Source organism: Rhipicephalus sanguineus, chromosome 7 (genome assembly GCF_013339695.2).
Source record: "Rhipicephalus sanguineus isolate Rsan-2018 chromosome 7, BIME_Rsan_1.4, whole genome shotgun sequence".
In the NCBI taxonomy this organism is placed as follows: Eukaryota; Metazoa; Arthropoda; class Arachnida; order Ixodida; family Ixodidae; genus Rhipicephalus; species Rhipicephalus sanguineus.
In genome coordinates this window covers 164,899,637-164,919,448 of record NC_051182.1, presented here as the reverse complement: position 1 = coordinate 164,919,448, position 19,812 = coordinate 164,899,637, and the positions used below count along the sequence as shown (strand labels likewise).

The following is a 19,812-nucleotide window of genomic DNA, read 5'->3' as shown; positions in this document are numbered from 1 at the left end:
ATTTTTAACGTGAAGATCTGGTGCTCATCGTCGCTTATTAAGGCGGAAGCCTTAAGTGTCTCGTTGCGCGGTGACATTGAGCGAAAGACGGCAGGGTAATGAAGTGGTACAAAAAGCCACGTGGCCTATGAGCGAGAAGCGTGTGGAATAGGCAACGACTTGTGACGATGATGACGTCACGGTGACCATGACGCGACCACTGACGACGCGTCATGGCGACGTCATTGTGACGTCACAGATCTACGAAAAGTGACTCTATCACAGGCCATTATCGTGTGACGTCACATGATGACGTCATCACGTGTCATCGTCGCTTGGTCAAAGGTGGACCGATCCCGGAGGTAGTACACCACGTTAGGTGCAGAAAGCTTCAAAAGGGCTGAGGGGGATGAGGAGGAGGAACAATGCAATCGACTGAGAACGTCAGGGCATTTTAATGCGTGTCTCACACTGCGACTCGTCACGTCTTGCAAGAACCTGGTCCCGGATTGTTTTAGTTAATGCGTTACCAAGTGTGCAACAGGATTTCGCCTTCAAGTGGTACAAATAGTGTAACAGCCTGCGGAACATATTTTCACCATGCAAACAACAGCTTGAGTTATATCTCGGGTAATCCCAGGATGGATATACGTGCTACTACGATATAAGTAGCATAGACGTCAATGTACCTACTTGTATACGTCGTTGCGGGACGAGTACGCCTTCGTGGATGGCTGCACAAGCCGGCACACAACTCCATCGGTACAGTTGACCACGTTCTGTGCGTTTATGATTGTTAGGACATCCAGCGCCGTCCGCTCTGGATAGCACTCGATCAACTGGCTTGACTCGAACCTGTCTTCGGAAAGCCAAGATTCTTGGACTATGGCCGTATGCATCGACGGCGCAAGAAGCAATGAAGGCGTTGCGACAGGTCTGTGCGACCGCTTCATGCGTACCCTCAGTGCAGGGTATCAACTGGACACGTTACCTGACTGCGTTTCCTTGCTTCTTTCTTCATATATATCTTACCTGTCATCGAAATTCTACCCTCGGAAAGCATCTTCGTCGTCAGAGCCAATTCTGCAGGCCACAGGACCGTGCAAATTCTATCCCCTATCGCTGCTAACTCGCTCATTAAAACAGGCATCGCTTCATTTAGATCCCAGCATTGCGTGGGACATCTGGTTCCTTTTATCTGTTACCACAGTGGATGACTTATTCATCGTTTTAGATTTGCCTTTGTTATCTACCATCTCATTGTTTAGTTTCCTTTCCCCCTTCTTATGTTCACTTACCCCGTGTCTCTGTTTCCTCCCCGAAGAGTGGGCAGGCGTTGGACCCCTCCCGGTGGCAACCGACCAGCGAGCCTGCTTCTTTCCTTCTTTCTTTTTGTCTCTCAATGTATATATATTTACACGTTTTAGAACCTCTTAATGCTATTGTTACATCCATATTTGAGTCTGAACATACTTTGCGCTTGTTTGTTGAGACTCTTACTGTTTTTCGACCACACTCATTATTATTATATTACTACATCCCCGCTTTCAGATAGAGGTATTGAATGTCTGAAGTTCAGCACTATGACGAATATCTGCGAGGTAGCTCAACATTCTGACTTCCAAAGCTTCGGAACTGCTTGAAGGAAGTTTTCCTGCATTTGAAATGTGGGCGATCAGACCTAGTTAATTGCCTTACTGGTGGATGTGGACTACATTGTATAATTAAGAGAGCCAAAGACAGACCCTAGACAGCTTAAAGAAAATTTTTTGAGCCACAACGACCTATGTTAGAGAGATACATCGAAATCCATGACCCGTCATACTCAACGCGCTGGCACTGTGTTTTTTCGCGCTGTGCGTGAGGTCACACGAGTTTTTATAGCGCACGCCGTCTAATGAGGCACTTAAGACTTTCGCCTTAAAATCAGGCCTGAAAAGCATACAGTATAGGGGTAAGAGACCTAGGAAGGTATTGCCTTCAATGTAGCTATCTAACTTTGAAAGCATACTTCCTTAACGGTTGGCAATAAAGCGATAAAACATAGAGCGCAAGACGAAGACGGGACGAGACTGGAACTAGCAACTAAACATTATTGGGGGAAAAGACACAAACCCTCCAGCAGCCTATTGGCGCATGCGCATGCGATCCATTATTTTTGCTGGATATACAACCGTTAACACGTACCAACTAGGCCCAACTCACCACTTTGGTAATTTCTTAAAGTGCCTAGAGAGAGCGAGAGCGAAACAAGAGCAAAGGAAAGGCGGGGAGGGGGGGTTAGCAGGTTGCACTAGGCTTGCTACCCACGCGGAGGAGGGGTAAGATAAGTCAAGGAGAAAAGAGAGAACAGGCGATAAACGCACATACATATAAGCGTTCACCGCGCACACTCAGACAGTTACAACCGAGAAATATTTGGGACCGGTTCCTCTGCGGTTGTCTTAAACTGGAATCCGAGATGTTAAAAAGGCTTGCAAGGACTGGCTCCAAGGAATCCAAAGCATGGAGTGCGCATTGAGCTGATGGAGTTGCCATTCTGTTGAGGAGAGTGCGCATCGTGCTTATGAGAGATCTCAACTCAGCGAGGACTTATAGGTTTTCGAATAGGAAATAATCTGCGGACGATGAAGTATAGTGCATTGCGGTGCATTCTGCGCCGACAGACCGCTACGTCAGGCTTCTCTGAACGGACAGCTACCGCCACTGCCGCCACCACCGCCGTCCAATGCATCACGATCGGAGAGCCGAAATGACGCAGAGGCGTTGAAAGTGGCGGCGAATGTCGCGTGGTCCTCACTAAAGTGCCTCCTTAAAGCGAGGTGTCCACAGCCGAGATTGCTCTGCATGCGAGCGGAGAAAGCAACTCGTGGCGATCCTGCTCCTTGCGTGCGACTCGAGGAAAGTGGCGGTGCTCTTTGAGCCGTTACTGGCAGATTTCGTGTACGGCCTTTTCTGTATATACGCATCTCCTCGTGCGCGCCACACGCGATAAGGACGGCTGTGCGTGGGCGCCTCTTGACGCCACGTGGCGATGAATGGGGAGAACCGAGCGTTCCGAGATGGTGGTTGCCGTAGCCCGCACACGCCTCTGTAACTTCGCTGAACCTAACGTCATTCGGCAAAGAAAAGGAGCCGAGTTCTCCTCAGCCGTTTCAATGTGCTATGCTGTGCGGTGTTCAAGAACTCTGAACGCCCGTGGTCTAGTGGTTATGGAGCTCGACTGCTTAACCGAAGGTAGCGGGATCGAATCTCGGCCGCAACGGCCGGATTTCGATGCAGGCGAAATGCTAGAGGCCCGTGTACTTAGATTTCGGTGCACGTTAAAGAGCCCCAGGTCGTCGAAATTTCCGCAGCCCTCCACTACGGCGTCCCTGGTAATCATATCGTGGTTATGCGACGTAAAACTCCAAGAATTATTATTACTACGAGAACTTTGACGCTGTGGTCGTTCAGCTACATATACCGTGAAAATTATGATTAGTACATGGATTTTGCTACTCTTCGCGCTTGTAACTTCAAACGTTCTTGTGATGTTATATATTCAACTTTATATATGCCTTTCCAAGCACTCGTATAAGTTTCACAACGATGTAATTTGTCCCTTCTATAGCGTGCGCAATCATTGTGATCTTTAAGTTTGTAATGCAACATTTTGTTGGAATGAAGACACTCGCAAAGCCGTAAAGGTCATTTGAAGTCAGAAGAACGAAGTTTAGGTCAACCCATGTACCACCCATATGATTTCCATGTTGACTGAACCGCTACGCAGAATGGGCAGGTAACGTTTGGTTAACTCGTGTTAGACGCGAATAAATGCCGTATGACACTCGACACAATCGAGCAAGAAAGTGTTCGGAAAGAAGGCGGGAGATCCTGGTGCGAGGTGTGTCCGCGTGTACTTTTCTTGTTTTGTATAGCAGTATACTAAGGGCAAGTAGTGAAGATGAAGAGCACCCTACCAAAAACCGATTCATCTCCTTGCTCAAGCAAGTCCAGCGACTGCTTTCGTGGATGGGTTTATAAGTGACCGAATACTTGTGACCTAGCCTTTCATTCGTTTTTCGCGCTTTATGCAAAAACAAACGCACACAAACATAAAAGAAACATAAGACACGGCGTTGGTGACGTCATTGTATTTTGTGGCATTAGCCATTCACTAAAGCTTACATATTTTACTGTCGCAATTCATTTTTTTTTCTCTGTGCTTTTGAGCAGCGGCTTGCCTAAGCAAAAACTCACAGGGTCGCTTATGCATTCGCTTAAGAAAACTCGATAGCGAAAGCGATCTGGTGTGGCTATTTTACCGTGCACCTTATATCACACGGATGCTGCAAAGACGAAGTGAACGTGCAGCTCAGCTCGCACGGTAACTTTTTGTCTTCAGTTTTATGTGATTTCTCTCGCGCCGGCTTTTCGTTCAAGGTCACGTTGACACGAGACGTATAAGGATCCTACTCAGCTCTACTTGTGTAGCCTTTCGCCCGAGGCGCGACCATCGAGCGCACGAACAGGAAGACTTGATGATTGATTGATTGATTGATTGATTGATTGATTGATTGATTGATTGATTGAGTGAGTGAGTGAGTGAGTGAGTGAGTGAGTGAGTGAGTGAGTGAGTGAGTGAGTGAGTGAGTGAGTGAGTGAGTGAGTGAGTGAGTGAGTGAGTGAGTGAGGTGGTGGTCATTCCCTGTTACAGATTGGTGACACCAGAACGCGTGACCCCCCTCACTCTCTGCTGTTCCGAGGGAGAGATTAAATGCGGACAGCTATGCAGCACTTGAGAGAGAGAGAGAGAGCGGAGAGTGTTTTACGACGCGTACAGCGAGGCGCGTGCTGGCGCGTTTTGCTCGCGCACACGCCTTGTCGTGCGAGAAGACGCGGCGTCACGCTACGGCGAGCACGCGCGCGCGCGTTCGCAGCTTTCGTGATCGGGCAAGCGTCTCGCCGCCTCCTGTATGCGCGTTGCACCCCCGCCCAAACCCTTTCCTCCACCGCCGGCTTTTATCTCGACCAAAAGGTTCCTCCTGTAGAAGCTACCGAACTCTATACCGCCGCCTCTATGGTAGGATTCGCCCCGAGGAAAAAAAAGCTACGAAACGGGGCACGCCACATTGGTCTTTTTCGTTTTATTTTTTTTTTTTGCTGGTTGATCCTACTTGGCCCCGAAATAATAAAAAGATAAGGAAATCGACCTCTATCTGATGAGTAGTAGGTGAAGAAGGCGGCTGTTGCCCTGGTCCGCGTAGTTTCTTTGTCGTGTTTCTCCTCTAGGTCATGGCTAGATCTTCGGTCGGCCTTCCTCGAAACGTCTCGAGCGGCTCGACATAATTCCTCCGGCGAGATTCTTCGGCATCGCAGCACGTTCCGCGCACAGTACAAAGACCAGGTCGCTGGTGACACCCTTGCACTGACTATGGTTCGAGCGGGGTCACTGTGGCTTGGCTTCCTCGACACCCTCTGCCATTATCTAGCTTTTGACGTCATAGCATGCTCCATCCGTAGTACAATGGCCAATCTCCTAAGGTGACACTCTTCGACAAGCTAGTTCAATGAGACCATAATGTGTTGTTTCTTTAGAGCCGCACTAATTGACGATATCTAGGGTTTGATGTCCTCTGTCTTCCGTGGTCTGTTCCTTTTCGTGCTTTAAAAAAGAAAGAAAAAGAAAGCCGATTCCCCGGCCTCGTTACAAATCATCACTAATTTGCCGCATTATACCTGTCGATCTACCAGATCTGCATAACGATTGCGGTGATAACGGAACGGAGATGTTACGTCTTGCAGACGTTGGGACGACGCGTATCCGACGGCGCAGCAGCCGTTGGAATAAAAAAAAAAATAACTGTTTGTAGGTTATCTTCGGCAGAGTGACTGAGCCAGTTATTCACAATATTAATGAGAACTAACAGACAATAATGCCAGGGAAAGTGTAGGGGATGTTATGAGTGGTAAATGTGAAGAAAGGCAAGTGGACGAAAAGATAACTTGCCGCGGGGGCAGGAACCGAACCTGCGACCTTCGAATAACGCGTCCGATGCTCTACCAACTGAGCTACCGCGGCGGCCATCCCCCCGTCCACTTTATGGGGTATATATGTGCATTTTAAACGTGGAGTGTCAGTCAGCGCCACCAGTAGCCATGACAGCGAGTGTGGAGCACTCTTTTTCTGCCATTTGGGGTCACGTAGTACGTGAACTTATTAAGAGCTGGCAGCTGACCAATAATCCCTCGCATACTACCTGAAAGCATCAAGTCTGCCAGAACGAGACCCTCGCTATGAATGAAGGAAAGTGGAAACTTGTAAGGGCTCGTTTTTCTTTGTTATACACAATCTTTCCGTCCACTTTCGTTTCTTAACATTTACCACTCATAACATCCTCTACACTTTCCTTGGCATTATTGTCTGTTAGTTCTCATTAATATTGTGTATAACAAAGAAAAACGAGCCCCATTTTCCTTCATTCTTGAGCCAGTTATTAGATGCACCGACAATAAAGAACGGCGCATGAGCATCGCGGTCGTTGTCGCGGTCGCTGCGATAAGCCCAACAGAGCACGTTTTGGTCAGTGAAGAAGGCAAAAGACGTAAAACGATATGAGGAAAGCGGGGAGTTTAACCGGAAGATGAATATCCAATATGCTATTCCTCAGCCGGAAAATGGCAGGAGAAGACAGAAAGGTAAAACAGGGAAAAATGATGATAGATAGATAGATAGATAGATAGATAGATAGATAGATAGATAGATAGATAGATAGATAGATAGATAGATAGATAGATAGATAGATAGATAGATAGATAGATAGATAGATAGATAGATAGATAGATAGACACAGACAGACAGACAGACAGACAGACAGACAGACAGACAGACAGACAGACAGACAGATAGATAGATAGATAGATAGATAGATAGATAGATAGATAGATAGATAGATAGATAGATAGATAGATAGATAGATAGATAGATAGATAGATAGATAGATAGATAGATAGATAGATAGATAGATAGATAGATAGATAGATAGATAGATAGATAGATAGATAGATAGATAGATAGATAGATAGATAGATAGATAGATAGATAGATAGATAGATAGATAGATAGATATACGCATACTTTAAAATCGCTGGGGTGTTGTTCAACTATAGGCTCGTCGATGGCAGAAACTTTAGTGGCGTTTACGCCGTTTTTTGGTGCGAAGATTTTATCTTATCAGAATGTTTAACTGGGCAAGTTAGTGTGCTTCCATCTTGAACGAATAAACAGCGCGAAAGAACGAGGACGAAAAAGGACGTCCTCGTTCTTTCGCTCTGTTTATTCGTTCAAGATCCTATCCTAATTGCAGTACTAATAGACTGAATGGTCAGAAAGCGGCTGGCTGTCGTTGTTGTTGCTGATGCTGTTGTCAAGCATTATGTCTTTGAGCTGTAGCCAGGGCTTAAAGTCTCCCTTCATTGGAGGGGGGGGGGGGGGGGCCTCAGAGGGCAGCGACCTATATACATACACACACACATACGTACAACCTCTCCTTAAGAAATGGAAGGGGGACCGGACCCCCCGAGCCCCCCCCCCCCCTGACATTAAGCCCTGTAACGAGGACAATGACGACAGAAGTCGTGTTCACGTGTTTTCTCACTGCTTTTATGGTCACGTGCAGCACCTTCAGCCATTACGATGCTGTAAGCAAAGGTGTTTGCGATAGACAATCCAAGCCACAGTCGGCAGGCAACAGTAGGGATCAGAGGAGGCCAGTTCGTTAAGCGTAGACAATCTGGGCTAACTGGTGGTGAATTTCATCACGATACATCTTCCATCGGACAAGAAACGTGGACGGAGTAAGGAAGGACCCACCGAAAGCCGGTGAAAAAACACCGGCGTTTGTGGTGTCCTTCTCTATACTTCGTTCATTTGTTCGTGTGCGCTGGAAGATATATCATCAATGGGGCCAGTTGGGCAGGCATGGTTCAATGTCATGGTTGAGTCGGTGATACCGCGTGACACTACTGAAGCAGTGCGACCGAAATATGGCCACGGAGAGGACAAAGTGACGTAAGCAATAAGATTCAGATTTTGCCAGTTGATAGAGCGACTGCGCCGAAAATACGTTGACAGCGGGTTCGGGTCCCAGACCAGGAACGCGGGTTCATGGCTTTTACATCACAAAAATTACCTACAAGCCCAAGCTTTCAATACAGCGACGGTATAGCCGCCGTGTTTCGCACGCCACTCACGCCGAAAGGCCTATACGAAGGCAACTTTCGTGCTGCCAAGCTTTATCCTGAACAATGTAGACTAAGAGAATCTTTCCATCTCTTTCTCTGCCCTGTTTCCCTACTTGCGCATTTGGTTGTCAGGGAGGAGAGGAGGTTCTTTTCATCGAACGATGCGCGTATTTCTTATACGAAAGTTTCTCATTCCGGCCGAGCTAACCCCTATTATACGCCTATCTATCTTGCAGACCGGGCATACCTGGGCGGTCGACCACAGCCCAGCCGGCACCCGTCGCACCACCACCACGCACACCACCTGGTGGGCCACCACCACCCGGCCTCCGTGGCCCACTCGCACCACCACCAGGCCTCGGTGGTGCACCAGCACCAGGGAGGACAGGCCAGCTGTTCCTCGAGCGGGGCCTCCGGCTCGAGCAGCGTGCACAGCGCCGCGTACCGACCACAGGCGCCCCTGGTCAAAGGCCCCGTGCCGGGCAGCGCGGCCAGTGCGGCGCGGGCGCGAAGGCGAAGGATGAAGTGCCTCATCTCACTAGGACTTATACTGCCCGCACTCGCTGGAGTCATCGGTGAGTGAGCGCGGTTTTTCTCAGAACTCGGGAACTTGATGTGATCGGCAGAGTGGCTTCAAATAATCAACATTGACGAACACAAATCCAAGGTCACTGATATCGATTAAGTCGGAAGTGACGGGGTTGACGAAAGGTGCTTGTGAACAATGTCACTTATCGTCGGCGTTTGTCCCGTTGCTTGCATGAGTAGACTGGCATGCTTGTTCGTTCATAATCCCGGCAACCAGCACCCCCCTCATTGTCTATGGGGGGGGGGGGGGCTAGGTGGGCGCCCCGCACCTTAACTCGGTCGGACCTGCCGTTATTAATTGTTTATAGTGCAAGGTTATGGCCATACGGGTTTCTTACGAAAATGGCAGCAGAGGACTTCAGATGTGAAAAAAAAAATGTTTACTTCCAACCTTTGCCCCAGAAAACCGGGGATCAAAGGCAGGTTGCTGTGAGAAGCACGTCATCGCTTCATTTACATTTTTGCAACCATTGCGAAGCTTGTTTTCTTTCAGACTCGACCAATGGCTGCGAGGGACTTCGGCGTAACTTGGCTTCCCCTAAGGGAAAACTGCGTATGCTAAAATACCCAACTTAAGCGTCGTACACGCGATCCGAGCAGGGCATGCGGGAACAGTCGACAAGTTTCCCGGCTCGGGCTTTGCCCGACCCTAGCGACAACCCGTTCAAGAGTTAGACAGTGAAACGCAGTCGCCATGAGAAAAAAAAAAGTAGTAGCTCTTGACGGAAGCGGCATTCAGTCCTATATACTTTACTATAACGAAACGCGTTATAACTATCTAACGAACTAAATGACGTTTAATAGTGATTCCCCTTGAAGTTCCCTTAGAAACCCATATATTTCAAATGAACGAACGAAGAGAACTTTAAGGGCTCGTTCTTTCTTTGTGAGACACAACCTTAATCAAAGCCAACAGACAATGGAGCCAAGGAAGGTATGGGGGATGTCACTTGTAGTTTTTAAACTGTATTTTAGTAATTATCATATAAATGTGAAGAAATTACAGTGAACGAGAAGACAACTTGCCGCCGGCAGGGACCGAACCTCGAACCTTCGGATACCTTCCTTCCTTGGCTTCATAGTCTGTTGGCTTTCATTAATGTATTTAAAATGTCAATTTACAGAGGCACAACTTTCTCTTTAGATGCAAACAACGGAACAGAGTGCGGCTCCTCCACCAATTTCGTTGGTGTACTTTGTTCTACCATGTCGAAATCCAAAAGAACTTGTGTTCAAGGGTTCAAGAACGCTATCGAAGCGTTATATACAAGACGTGTTCAAAGGAAAAGGTACGAAACGTCGTAACAACATGACCGTTAACATAGATGCCTATGCTCAGGGAGAACGTAGCGAGACATCTAGGGATGCGATTGGAGTCTCCGCCGTGGATCTGAGCATGGCGGGGCCCATCGCATGCGCAGTAGAGAGCAGAGGCTCTTATATAGAGCGCCGTCCAATTGATGCGGCAGTGCGTGTGAGGACAGGCTGGCGTTCACATTGCAAAATTCGACGATTGAGGAGTAGTGAGGCGTTATCGATTTGTAACAGTGTAAGGCGTTCAACCGGCCACCATTCATCGCCTGGGATTTCCATTTGTTTGGCTCCCTGAAGAACCACCTGAAAGGTGCGCGCTTCAACTCGGACGACGAACTCAAGGACGCTGTGAAGGACGGGGTCTCGTCACGGCCACAGGAATTCCGGTAACAACGAATCCTTCGGCTCGCCCATCATTGGGATCGTTGTGATCAGGCACACAGTGTGTACTTTGAATAAATCTTAATTTATACCCACAATGTCAGAGAGGCCTTGCCCCTCCGTCGGGAACGGCCCGCTGCGCGCTAATCGCGTGCACCGAAGGACCTTAATAAAGTTATTCATCCATCCATTCATACCCACAGTGTCGTTTCGTACCCTTTCATTTGAACACCCCTTGTATTTGTTAGCATTACAGAGCCCCTTGAAACCACCCGCTCTCCGTTTCTTTCGAGGAATGTCTGATCAGCACCCGACTCTTCGTGAAGCCGACCTCTGACTCGAGACAACCTCGACCCCGAGAAACCGCGACCGCCACTTATGGCGAATTCCATTGGGAGAGCAGGAGCACTCAAAAGCACGCTGAAAGTGCTCTCTTCAGAGCCGGCGTGTTTCACTGGTCGAACAGGAGTTGGAACACCGTCATCCATTGGTAGAGCGAGAGCGCTTTTGCTGCGCCGAGAGCAGCGAAGAGCAGTTCAGTCTGCTCCCCGTTGAAAAGCGGAGTGAGCGGAGAACGCAGGAAGTCACGTGACTTGTTAACGTCATATCTGCTCATACCCTCCCAACAATCCTCCTCACTTGTTTGTATTTCGCTTGCTCGTGTACGGCGGCAATGGCGGCACCGAAGCGTGTGTGGTGCTCTGGCTCCAACAATTTTGACGTCGTTGTGGTAGATTCTGGTAGTGTTCGTCTACCTTGCCTGTCGTCAAATGCACGGGGGACGGTGGCAGCAAAGCGTCGTCGTCTTGCCGAAATACTTGACAATCTTGAATTTCGGTTCGGGACAAGCAAGCCCCCCCCCCCCCCTCCCCTTCAAATCTGGTCGGATTATCCTTCCCCGTAAGGGGGGCGCTTGCTCGGCATTTTACGGTAAGAATAGTGGGCTAGGGTCCCTACAAACAATCACTAAACGCGTGGCCACGCGCGCAAAAATGCATGTGCGACGTGCGCGCTCAAACAAGCAAAAAAGCAATCAAATTCACTTTAACTTCTGTAGTAGACAGTGGCTGACGTTGCATCAAAGAAAGCAGGATGCGCTGAGCTTGCGATTCCATCATGTAATAGTAGGAAGCGGCAACTTTGCAGGATGGCGAGCAAGCGTGTGCGTCCTACCGATCACTGCCACATGTGCTTTCCTCGACCGCCCGGCTGGCCCTGCTCAGATCACACGTGCTTCGCAGCAGAGGATGCTGGGATGCATAACATTTCTCCTCACTCGTTTTTTTTTACTCCCTCCCACCTGCTCTCTGGAAGCGTGCTGCATTCCAGTGGCAGATCAAGTGACACTGCTCTCAGTGCTCTGCCCCCCACTCCTCACTGCACGGCGCCCCTACTCCTGTTCTCTCAATGGAATTCGCCAGAATGGCATAGCTATATCTGCTCTGCGATCAGCCTGACAAAATCATGTGAACACATGATGGAAGCAAGTGTTAATGTTCAGTTAAGCAAACTTAGGAAGGCGGGATACCCGAACCAGACGACGGTTCTCGCATGTAGCCGGCTTTGCGGGAGCTAAAAGAATCTGTGGCAGGGCAGCAGCTAGGCGTGACGGAGCCGAAAGCAAAAGACAAGGTGAAGTTTGCCGTGATACCTTATGTGCATGGGTTGTCACATCGTCTAAAAAAGGTGGGCGCCCGGCATGAGGTCAAGGTGGTGTTTTCCGCGGAACACAACGTACGCGGCGTATGCCCCGCGGTGCGCAGACGCATAGAGTCGAGTTCTAGGAACAGTCAAGCCTGCAGTATTAACCACACCTACAGCCACGTACCTTGCGCCTCGGGAGTCGTATATAGCATCCCGTTATCATGTGGCCGCGTTTATGTTGGCCAGACGGGCAGATGTCTGAATCTGCGCCTCAATGAACATAGGAATGCAGTTAAAGGTCCTACATTTTCGACACACCTTGGCATGCATTGCAGGGACTGCGGGTGCTCCGCGGATTTCACAGGCACCACAGTTTTATTCCGTCACAAAGACAAGCTACAAGGGAGATCTGTGAGGCCTTCCAAATCAAAAAAGGACATAGATGTGTAAGCCAGACGTCATTGGCACTAACAGATAAAGAACTGTCTTTTCTTGGCCACACTGATTAGCGCCTTGCAACGGTGAACAGATTGGTTATATCAATTACCATGTTGTTAGGCTTTGATATTATGTGTGGCCTATAATTTAGTTATGTTTTCTGCGCAGTGACGCATGCGCGGTATTTTGTGTTATTTCTTCTCTCTTCCGTTTTTCCTTGAATAAACTTTAGTTGAAAGTTAGCGCTTGTGTTGTCGTGTTCTTCTCCCTTTGTCCCCGTTGTAAGTGCGCGCTATCAATACATACCAACTCGCCCAGTTTTCTGCTTTGTCTTACCCATACTTTATTCAGTCGGACATTTCCCGTGGCTACGCACGCTTTTTGACGATGATTGCGACGAAGGATCCCTGATGTTGCATACAAGGAAGTGTTTACTTCCCATTCCTACCGCCGGAAATCCGAGGTCAAATGGCAGGCGTTTAATTTGCGCTGTGAGACGTACGCCATCGCTGTATTTTTTATTTCGCGGAGCTCGTCCTCTTGCGGTGGTGGCGACATTGGGTTCTCTGTAACGTGCCAATCGGCTTCTCTCTGCTCCGGTGTTTCAGCTGGCAACTTTGTCGTTGCTCGAGATTTCGCAGCCTGTTTAGCAATGGGTACTGGGTGATTGGATTCAGCCTGTCGCTTGCGTGAAAGCGGACGCACTAAAGTCCCAGCCGGCGCGTCATCCATGGCGAGAGTTGGCGACCAAGCGCCATATAAGCAGCCGGAGTGGAACCTTTGCCTTGTCACGTGGTACATCGCATGACGTCACTTGCGCTTCCACAGCTGAAGGTCATGGCGACGCTATGAATGACCTTTCGAGACATGGCGTGGTAGAGCTTTCGCTCTAAAGAAGGCAAGTATCACAAACTACGAGACATCGAAATCACGTACCGACTGACACCATGCTTTGGTCATTTATTTACTCAATCTCCACGTGGTTTATCTGTGCCACATAAACAGGAACACAAATATCGGTAGATTGCACCAACACATGCGCAAAATAAGCGTCACAGTGATAAAACAAGGCCACATCACAGCAAAAGAAACAAAAGGTCACTTTTGCATAAAGCTGCACAATTTGACACTGACAGCCATTAAGACAAAACTTGTAACACCGTTACATGTAGAACGGGTAAAAAAACATCAAATGACGACTGCTTCACGGCAGCTTACGCTGCACAGAGCAAGTGCTGATGATGAGAGAGCCAGAGAAGTGATATGCACACTGAATGTTCCGTGTGGAAGACTGAGGAGGGGGTACCACAGGAAATGTGTTCATTTGCATTTGAGGAACCTGCCACTTAATAGCGCTGCCTCAGAATTCTGCATCAGTTTCATTGCAGAAATCACAATTTTGATCCCTTAAGTGGCGCTGTTGACACTCGCAAGCAATTTCAAACTGGCACTCAGCACCTTTCTGGCTCATCAAAAACAGCATCTTGTGGCAAATGTGTCTTCTGAGGCATTCAAGGGTAGTTCATTATTAAAAACGAAAGTTTCACTCTAATGTCCCTTTAAGACTCTTCAGATATGTTCTGTGAAAAAGTAATCACACGCAGGTATTGCATTAAAAACAGGTCACAAGGACGTCCATCATTTCTGGTGATGCGAGTGGACAGTTTGCACTTAGCACCAAAGCTTAAAATAAGACAAGGCCAGTATATTGTAAACGTTACTTCAGTTTCAGTGTATTCATTTTGCATGATTACCCATTGGCTCCTGCTGCATGCTAAATACTGTCATGATGCACAACATCCTCTGATAGGGGAAACATGGCCCACCTCTGGATTAGCAAGTGCTTATACTGAGGACAGGTTGAAGTTCAAGCCGTTTGTGTGCTTCAACAATCCTGCATATGTGATGCTTGCTAAGTAACAATGCAGTCTGAAGTTAACCCGTTCTTTTTTGTGATTGCCACAAATCATTAGGAAACGGATCACTTTCCACTCAACTAATTATGGACAGAGTAATAAAAGCAACACGAAGGCTCCTGAACAAATGAGATGACAGTGTCGCAAGATCATTTTGCTAGTTTCACGTGAAACTACGTACAGTACGGTCCACTGTTAAAGGGAACACTCCATTGAGCACCTTTCATTTTGCTGGCCCTCTGACAGCAAATGGACCGGGAAACATTGTTCATGCACTGCACAAGTCTGTCAAAAAGAGGCAGAACTGTAAACCACCAGCAGTTTTATGCAAATCTAAGCCACGAAAGAGAGTTTGAAAGACAGCAAAATCCAAACATGTCCTGCACGCAAGTGTTCCTTTAACAGTTGACCCATCTGTACTTTTACCCACAACCAACTTTGGCAAACTTACACTGATGCGAACACACCTTTTGTAGTCAATGAACATGACAAGAATGGTGCACTGCCTAAAAGATGGAACACATGGTGCAAACTGACGTTAAGTACGATGTTCAGCAAAACGAACTGTTGGTGTGCTGCGTCCAGTTTGGAAACGCCTTGCATTTCCGTCACTTCTTTACGCCATTAAGTTCACAAACTAGCACACACGGTGTTTCATGCTCACTGTCAACCATACGGGGTGTGGTCAGTACAATAAACCACCAGCTTCTGATTAGCACCGCTTTCCATTTAACGTTCTGCATTTGTAGTTTTTGTGTACCAGGTCATCAACTAGCTCACATGTCCACCCTGCTCAGTCTTTCTTGTGCTTGCACTCTTTGCAAAAAAAGATGCTGTGCATATTCTCTCATATCAAATGCCATATTGAGAACCTAAACTATATAAAAGTGCACGTACTGATGCCATGAAGGACCTGGGAATGAATAAGAGCATGTTAAAGAGCACGCCAAGGAAGGTACTTCAGCTGCTTCTAGGTACCCCCTCCTATCAAGCAATTTGGTACAGACTGATGAAACCCCGACGTGTCCATGAAAGTGCAGAATGTTCTGCAGAGATCACCGGTGCATGAACATGCAAGCCAGGACTAAGTTGGCCGCAATGTCGGCAACGCAAGCTGCATGAAAAGCTGCCAGATTCCGCAAAAAGTTACACAGTTTAAGCTACGGAGCTTTTCTATTTAAAAACTACAGTTAGTCTAGGCATGACATGCAAAGTGTAATGCCATTCTCAACAAGTATTCAGACAAGAGATGTGAATGACAGATATTCTACAGTAAATGAAGCCATACTGAGTTGGCCGCAACGTTGGAAATGCAAGCTGCATGAAAAGCAGCCACATTCCACAAGAAGTTATGATCAATTGCAGCTACGGAGCAACTACAGTTCATGCATAAACATGCAAAGTGTAATCAAGATGCCATTCTGAACAACTTAGTCATACAAGCAATGCGAATGACGGACAGTCCACAGTAAATGAGGCCATCAATATGCCAGTCACACATAAGCTTTGCGGTCCATTCAATGATGTTTATGTGAACATTGATGATGGTGATCACTTTGTGCGTGAGACAGCATGAAATACAATTAACTGCAGACATGTTTTCACAACACCATTGTCAGCTTCGTAAGTTGCTAAAGCCTGTTTATCACGTCCGTAAGCAAAGCTGATCTTCCACTGCCAGCGTGCATGCTTATTGATGAGAAACTTGAGATTCACTCAAGCCTTCAGTTTTACAAGCGCAGGCGAAATGTTGTACAGCGTAAATCTAGACTGTATAACACGAAAAAGTAGATTTGTAAGACTGTGTTCCCTCCCATACATTCGCTTTCTTCCTCAAAGATAATACGCCCACACCCACGCTCTCTAACTCGCATTACTAGGAGTCATGCCATTAGTTCAAACGTCGGTACGAAGCTTCAACTGCGGATTTGCTACAAAAATTACATATTACAGCTGTCATTCAACTGCCCTACCACCCTTTATAAGATGAGTGCAAAAAGCTATATCGTGCAGTGTACTACAAACGAGAGTCAAGAAAGGTCGCCTACTTAACCCTACATGTTAACTAAAGTGGCGCATAAGCATATGCGTGGGGTTCTGCTACTAACGTGCAGATCACCACAGTGTTATATGGGAAGTTTTAGATTTCTTTAGTGCAATTGACTAGCGGATTCAAAACCACCGGGTGTACAAACTAACCCAAACCGATTTACAGAAGACCATCAACAGGGTGTGACCCTGTGTGATGCTTTCCCAACAACATGTCTTTTGGGTCACCCAAAAATGTCAAATCTTAAGCAGGTGCCACACAATGCAATTTTGATTGCAACTGCATCCCCTGTCAATCGAATTTTTTTGCACACGAATTGCATCACTGCGACAATTGTATTAGACTCCCTCATTCATCATATGAGTGGAGCAACACGTCACCACTACAATTCGATTGCAACTGAGCCTCCTGTTGAGACCGAAGTTTTGACCTCAATTTTCTGACGTTCGGACCTGATTAAAAAAGCACCATTGTGAAAATCGTATTAAACTCCCTTGTTCGTGTAATTTGTGGAGGCTACGATAGATAGAAAAGGATAAATATGTGCGCCGGAAAAAGGGTGTTAAAAAGGCGTCAAACGTTGTCTTTACGCGTGCCGCAGGGTGTCGGTAATGATTGGGCACCCTTAGACCTTTCGCAGGAACTCCTTTTCGGCCGGGTGGGTTCGGGGTCCACGCCAGGACATGGAGGCCCTGGCTCTCCACGACCTCACGTACTCCGCGCTCAGCACGTTCTTGCAGATCAGCACGGCCGAGGCTCCGGTCAGGTACGGAAGAAGTCCGCCGTGGAGCGCCCGGTCGAGCACCCAGTCGCCGACCCTGGCCAGCAGGTGCTTCGTGTAGGACGACTTGAAGCGCGGCCTGAGGTTCTCGATGTCCTCGTACGCGACGAAACCCGGACGCCAGGTGAGCGCCGTCACGATGCCCGGATTCTGGCGCCGGAGCGCGTAGATGAACTGCGGGTAAAAGGAGGCGACGAGGGCGCGACGGTAGAGCTCGGGTCTTTTGCGGAAGAGTTCATCGACCAGGGCGACGGCTCGGTGGTCGTACTCCTTGACGTCCAGGATGAGGCGCAGGCCCAGGCGAAGACACTCCTCGACGCCTTCTTCCAGCGTCGGCACGCGCTCGTCGGCGAAGCGCTCCGCGAACGGGTGCTTGGAGGCAGCGTCTAGTTTTCTCAGGTCTTCGAAGGTTATCGAAGCTAGAGGTCCCTCGCCGTTTGTTGTGCGTTCGAGTGTCTCGTCGTGAAAGAGGACCGCAACGCTGTCGTGCGTGAAGGAGAGGTCGAACTCGATGCCCGACGCGTTGTTACGCTTGGCCTCCCGGATGGCGGCGAGGGTGTTCTCGGGCGCGTCGTGACCTCCGCCCCTGTGCGCGAACGCCGGCGGCAACGGCACCGCGTTGTCACCATCGCCGCGTTCGCCGTCCACTCCGAGGATCACCTCCGCGGCGAGGGCGTCTTCGACGCGAGGCAGGGCCGCTCGGTGGATGGCGTAGCACGCGAGGGCTACCACTAGCGCGGCGATGTAGAGCGAAGCCATGAGCTGCTGCTGAAACGCGCAGGCGAAGAAGAGCGCGCCGAATGCGCGGGCCACGGTGCCGACGACGTTGAGCGGCGGGCAACCGACGCAGCCGGCTTCGCGCATTGCGCCCGGCCTTTCTTGTTCCGGTGCCAACGTCGTCTCACGTGAGCGTCATCACCGCCGCCGCCACCTTCGGGAACAGCTGAGCTTGCGACGGCCCCTCGACAACGCGAGGTTCACGACCGCCCAACGCTACGACACCGCCAACAGCACTCGCCCCTTTCCGGTCGCGTCGGCCTGGATGACATCACCAACATCACCAACATCACTCCTCGCATGTGCTGCGGTGTGGCGTACGAAGCTTTTAGTGCGTAAGCTAACTTCCTTCTAGTTGTTTAAAACCTAAAAATCTAAGGAACTATATTAAGAACTGCAGCTTTGTTGTCATCTCTCGGAGCAAAACTTAACAATATAATTACGCTTAATTAGTAGAGTTTTCAAAGTTGTGCTTTTTGTTGTCTATCAAAGAGGACGCAACAAGCGCTAACAAATTTATTCAGTGCAGAAAATGCAGGAATTTTGTTTTGTTTTGATGCATAGCACAAGCACAAGCACTGCATTGTCTGTTGGGGTTGTTGTGGTGTTGTAAGGATTTGCGCACTGTGCAAAAATTTGATATTTCAATATGACAGCCGTGACGTAAGCTGTAATGAAACACGGTGCTTGCAACAAGAAAATGCGTAGCCTTTGAGAGTTGCCACTAAGACTCCGAGACTACCATTACTAAATCTATTAGCTTTGATACCACATAATAAAAACAACGGTTCAAACAGCATTGCTTCTCACTTTTTTTTAGAGAAAATAACGAAATAGTTACACGTAACTGCGTTTGCTGCCCGACTTATTATGTCACACGTACAGTGGCAGCACAGGCGCAGAAAGCCGTTGCGGATTTGAGCGGAGCTGGAGCTCGACTTCCGGTTTGGCACGAACTTAATGAATAAAGCAAGCGCGCCGACTGCCGCACGCCCGTGTGCATTGACCACGGAGGGCGAATATTTGGGCAAGGGCTTAAACCACTTAAACGCAGTTCACAGAGCGCAGACCAGCGTTTGAAGACGATGTCCGTCGCAGAGAGCGCCGATGCCGAGAGGCAGCTAGCGGCTAACGAAATACGACGCATGGGATTCGAGTTCATGCCTCAAGGGAACACCGACCACGGGCAAACAGGTAGGCCGGCCGTTGTTCGGGAACTGGTTCGGCGGCAATACCAATTTAGGGCTTGCACTTCTTGCTATTGCGCTGTCTCATCGCATCTTTTCATCTCCGACGCTTCCGGAATTTCGGCGCTCTGTGTCCTCTCATTTCGTTTTGCGCTGATATGCACTCATAATTCGCAGTAAGTCGCGAGAGCATGAAAGTGGTCCAGCGACGCGGACCACTTTTCAAGGCTGAGGATATTGTGCCGGCAGCAGGCATTTTACTGTTCTCAAACGTTGTGCCTAAGATAGTTCGTCTCGTTTAGCTCTCTTTCTCCTCTCGGCTTGGTTTTCGATAACACTCAATTATCTCAAGATGCAAGTTGTCGCAGTTATTGGAGACTACAACGGAATTTTGGGGTTAAAGTGCTCGGTGTTTCTACCCGTGAAAGCAAGTCTGCTTCGCATGTGTCTCATTTAAAACCAGGTTCTCATTCTATAGATTTCAATTTTTGAGGTTGTGTCGCCCTACGACTCTGCTTTGAACTTGCACTG

The 19,812-nt window shown here is 48.5% G+C and overlaps 3 protein-coding genes across 3 annotated transcripts in view; 1 reads left to right on the top strand and 2 right to left on the bottom strand.

Moving 5' to 3' along the window:
• The window catches only part of LOC119400472 (protein argonaute-1), a 379,544-nt gene extending 375,557 nt beyond the window's left edge, over positions 1–3,987 (bottom strand). The window contains exon 1 of the mRNA XM_049418080.1: positions 3,983–3,987. The gene's annotated coding sequence lies outside the window, so the exon portion shown is untranslated. The remainder of the gene's footprint in view (positions 1–3,982) is intronic.
• Positions 1–8,792, top strand: part of LOC119400467 (serine/threonine-protein kinase NLK) — a 54,612-nt gene extending 45,820 nt beyond the window's left edge. Inside the window, exon 2 of the mRNA XM_037667516.2 lies at positions 8,442–8,792. Within this exon, the coding sequence (XP_037523444.1) occupies positions 8,442–8,788 (347 nt within the window). The 3' untranslated portion in view covers positions 8,789–8,792. The remainder of the gene's footprint in view (positions 1–8,441) is intronic.
• An 8,144-nt stretch (positions 8,793–16,936) lies between these two features.
• Positions 16,937–18,356, bottom strand: LOC119400465 (glycerophosphodiester phosphodiesterase 1). The gene has a single exon (XM_037667514.2). It carries the CDS (start codon positions 18,179–18,181, stop codon positions 17,162–17,164), a length of 1,020 nt encoding a protein of 339 aa, XP_037523442.1. The 5' UTR covers positions 18,182–18,356; the 3' UTR covers positions 16,937–17,161.
• Between the last annotated feature and the right edge of the window lie 1,456 nt (positions 18,357–19,812).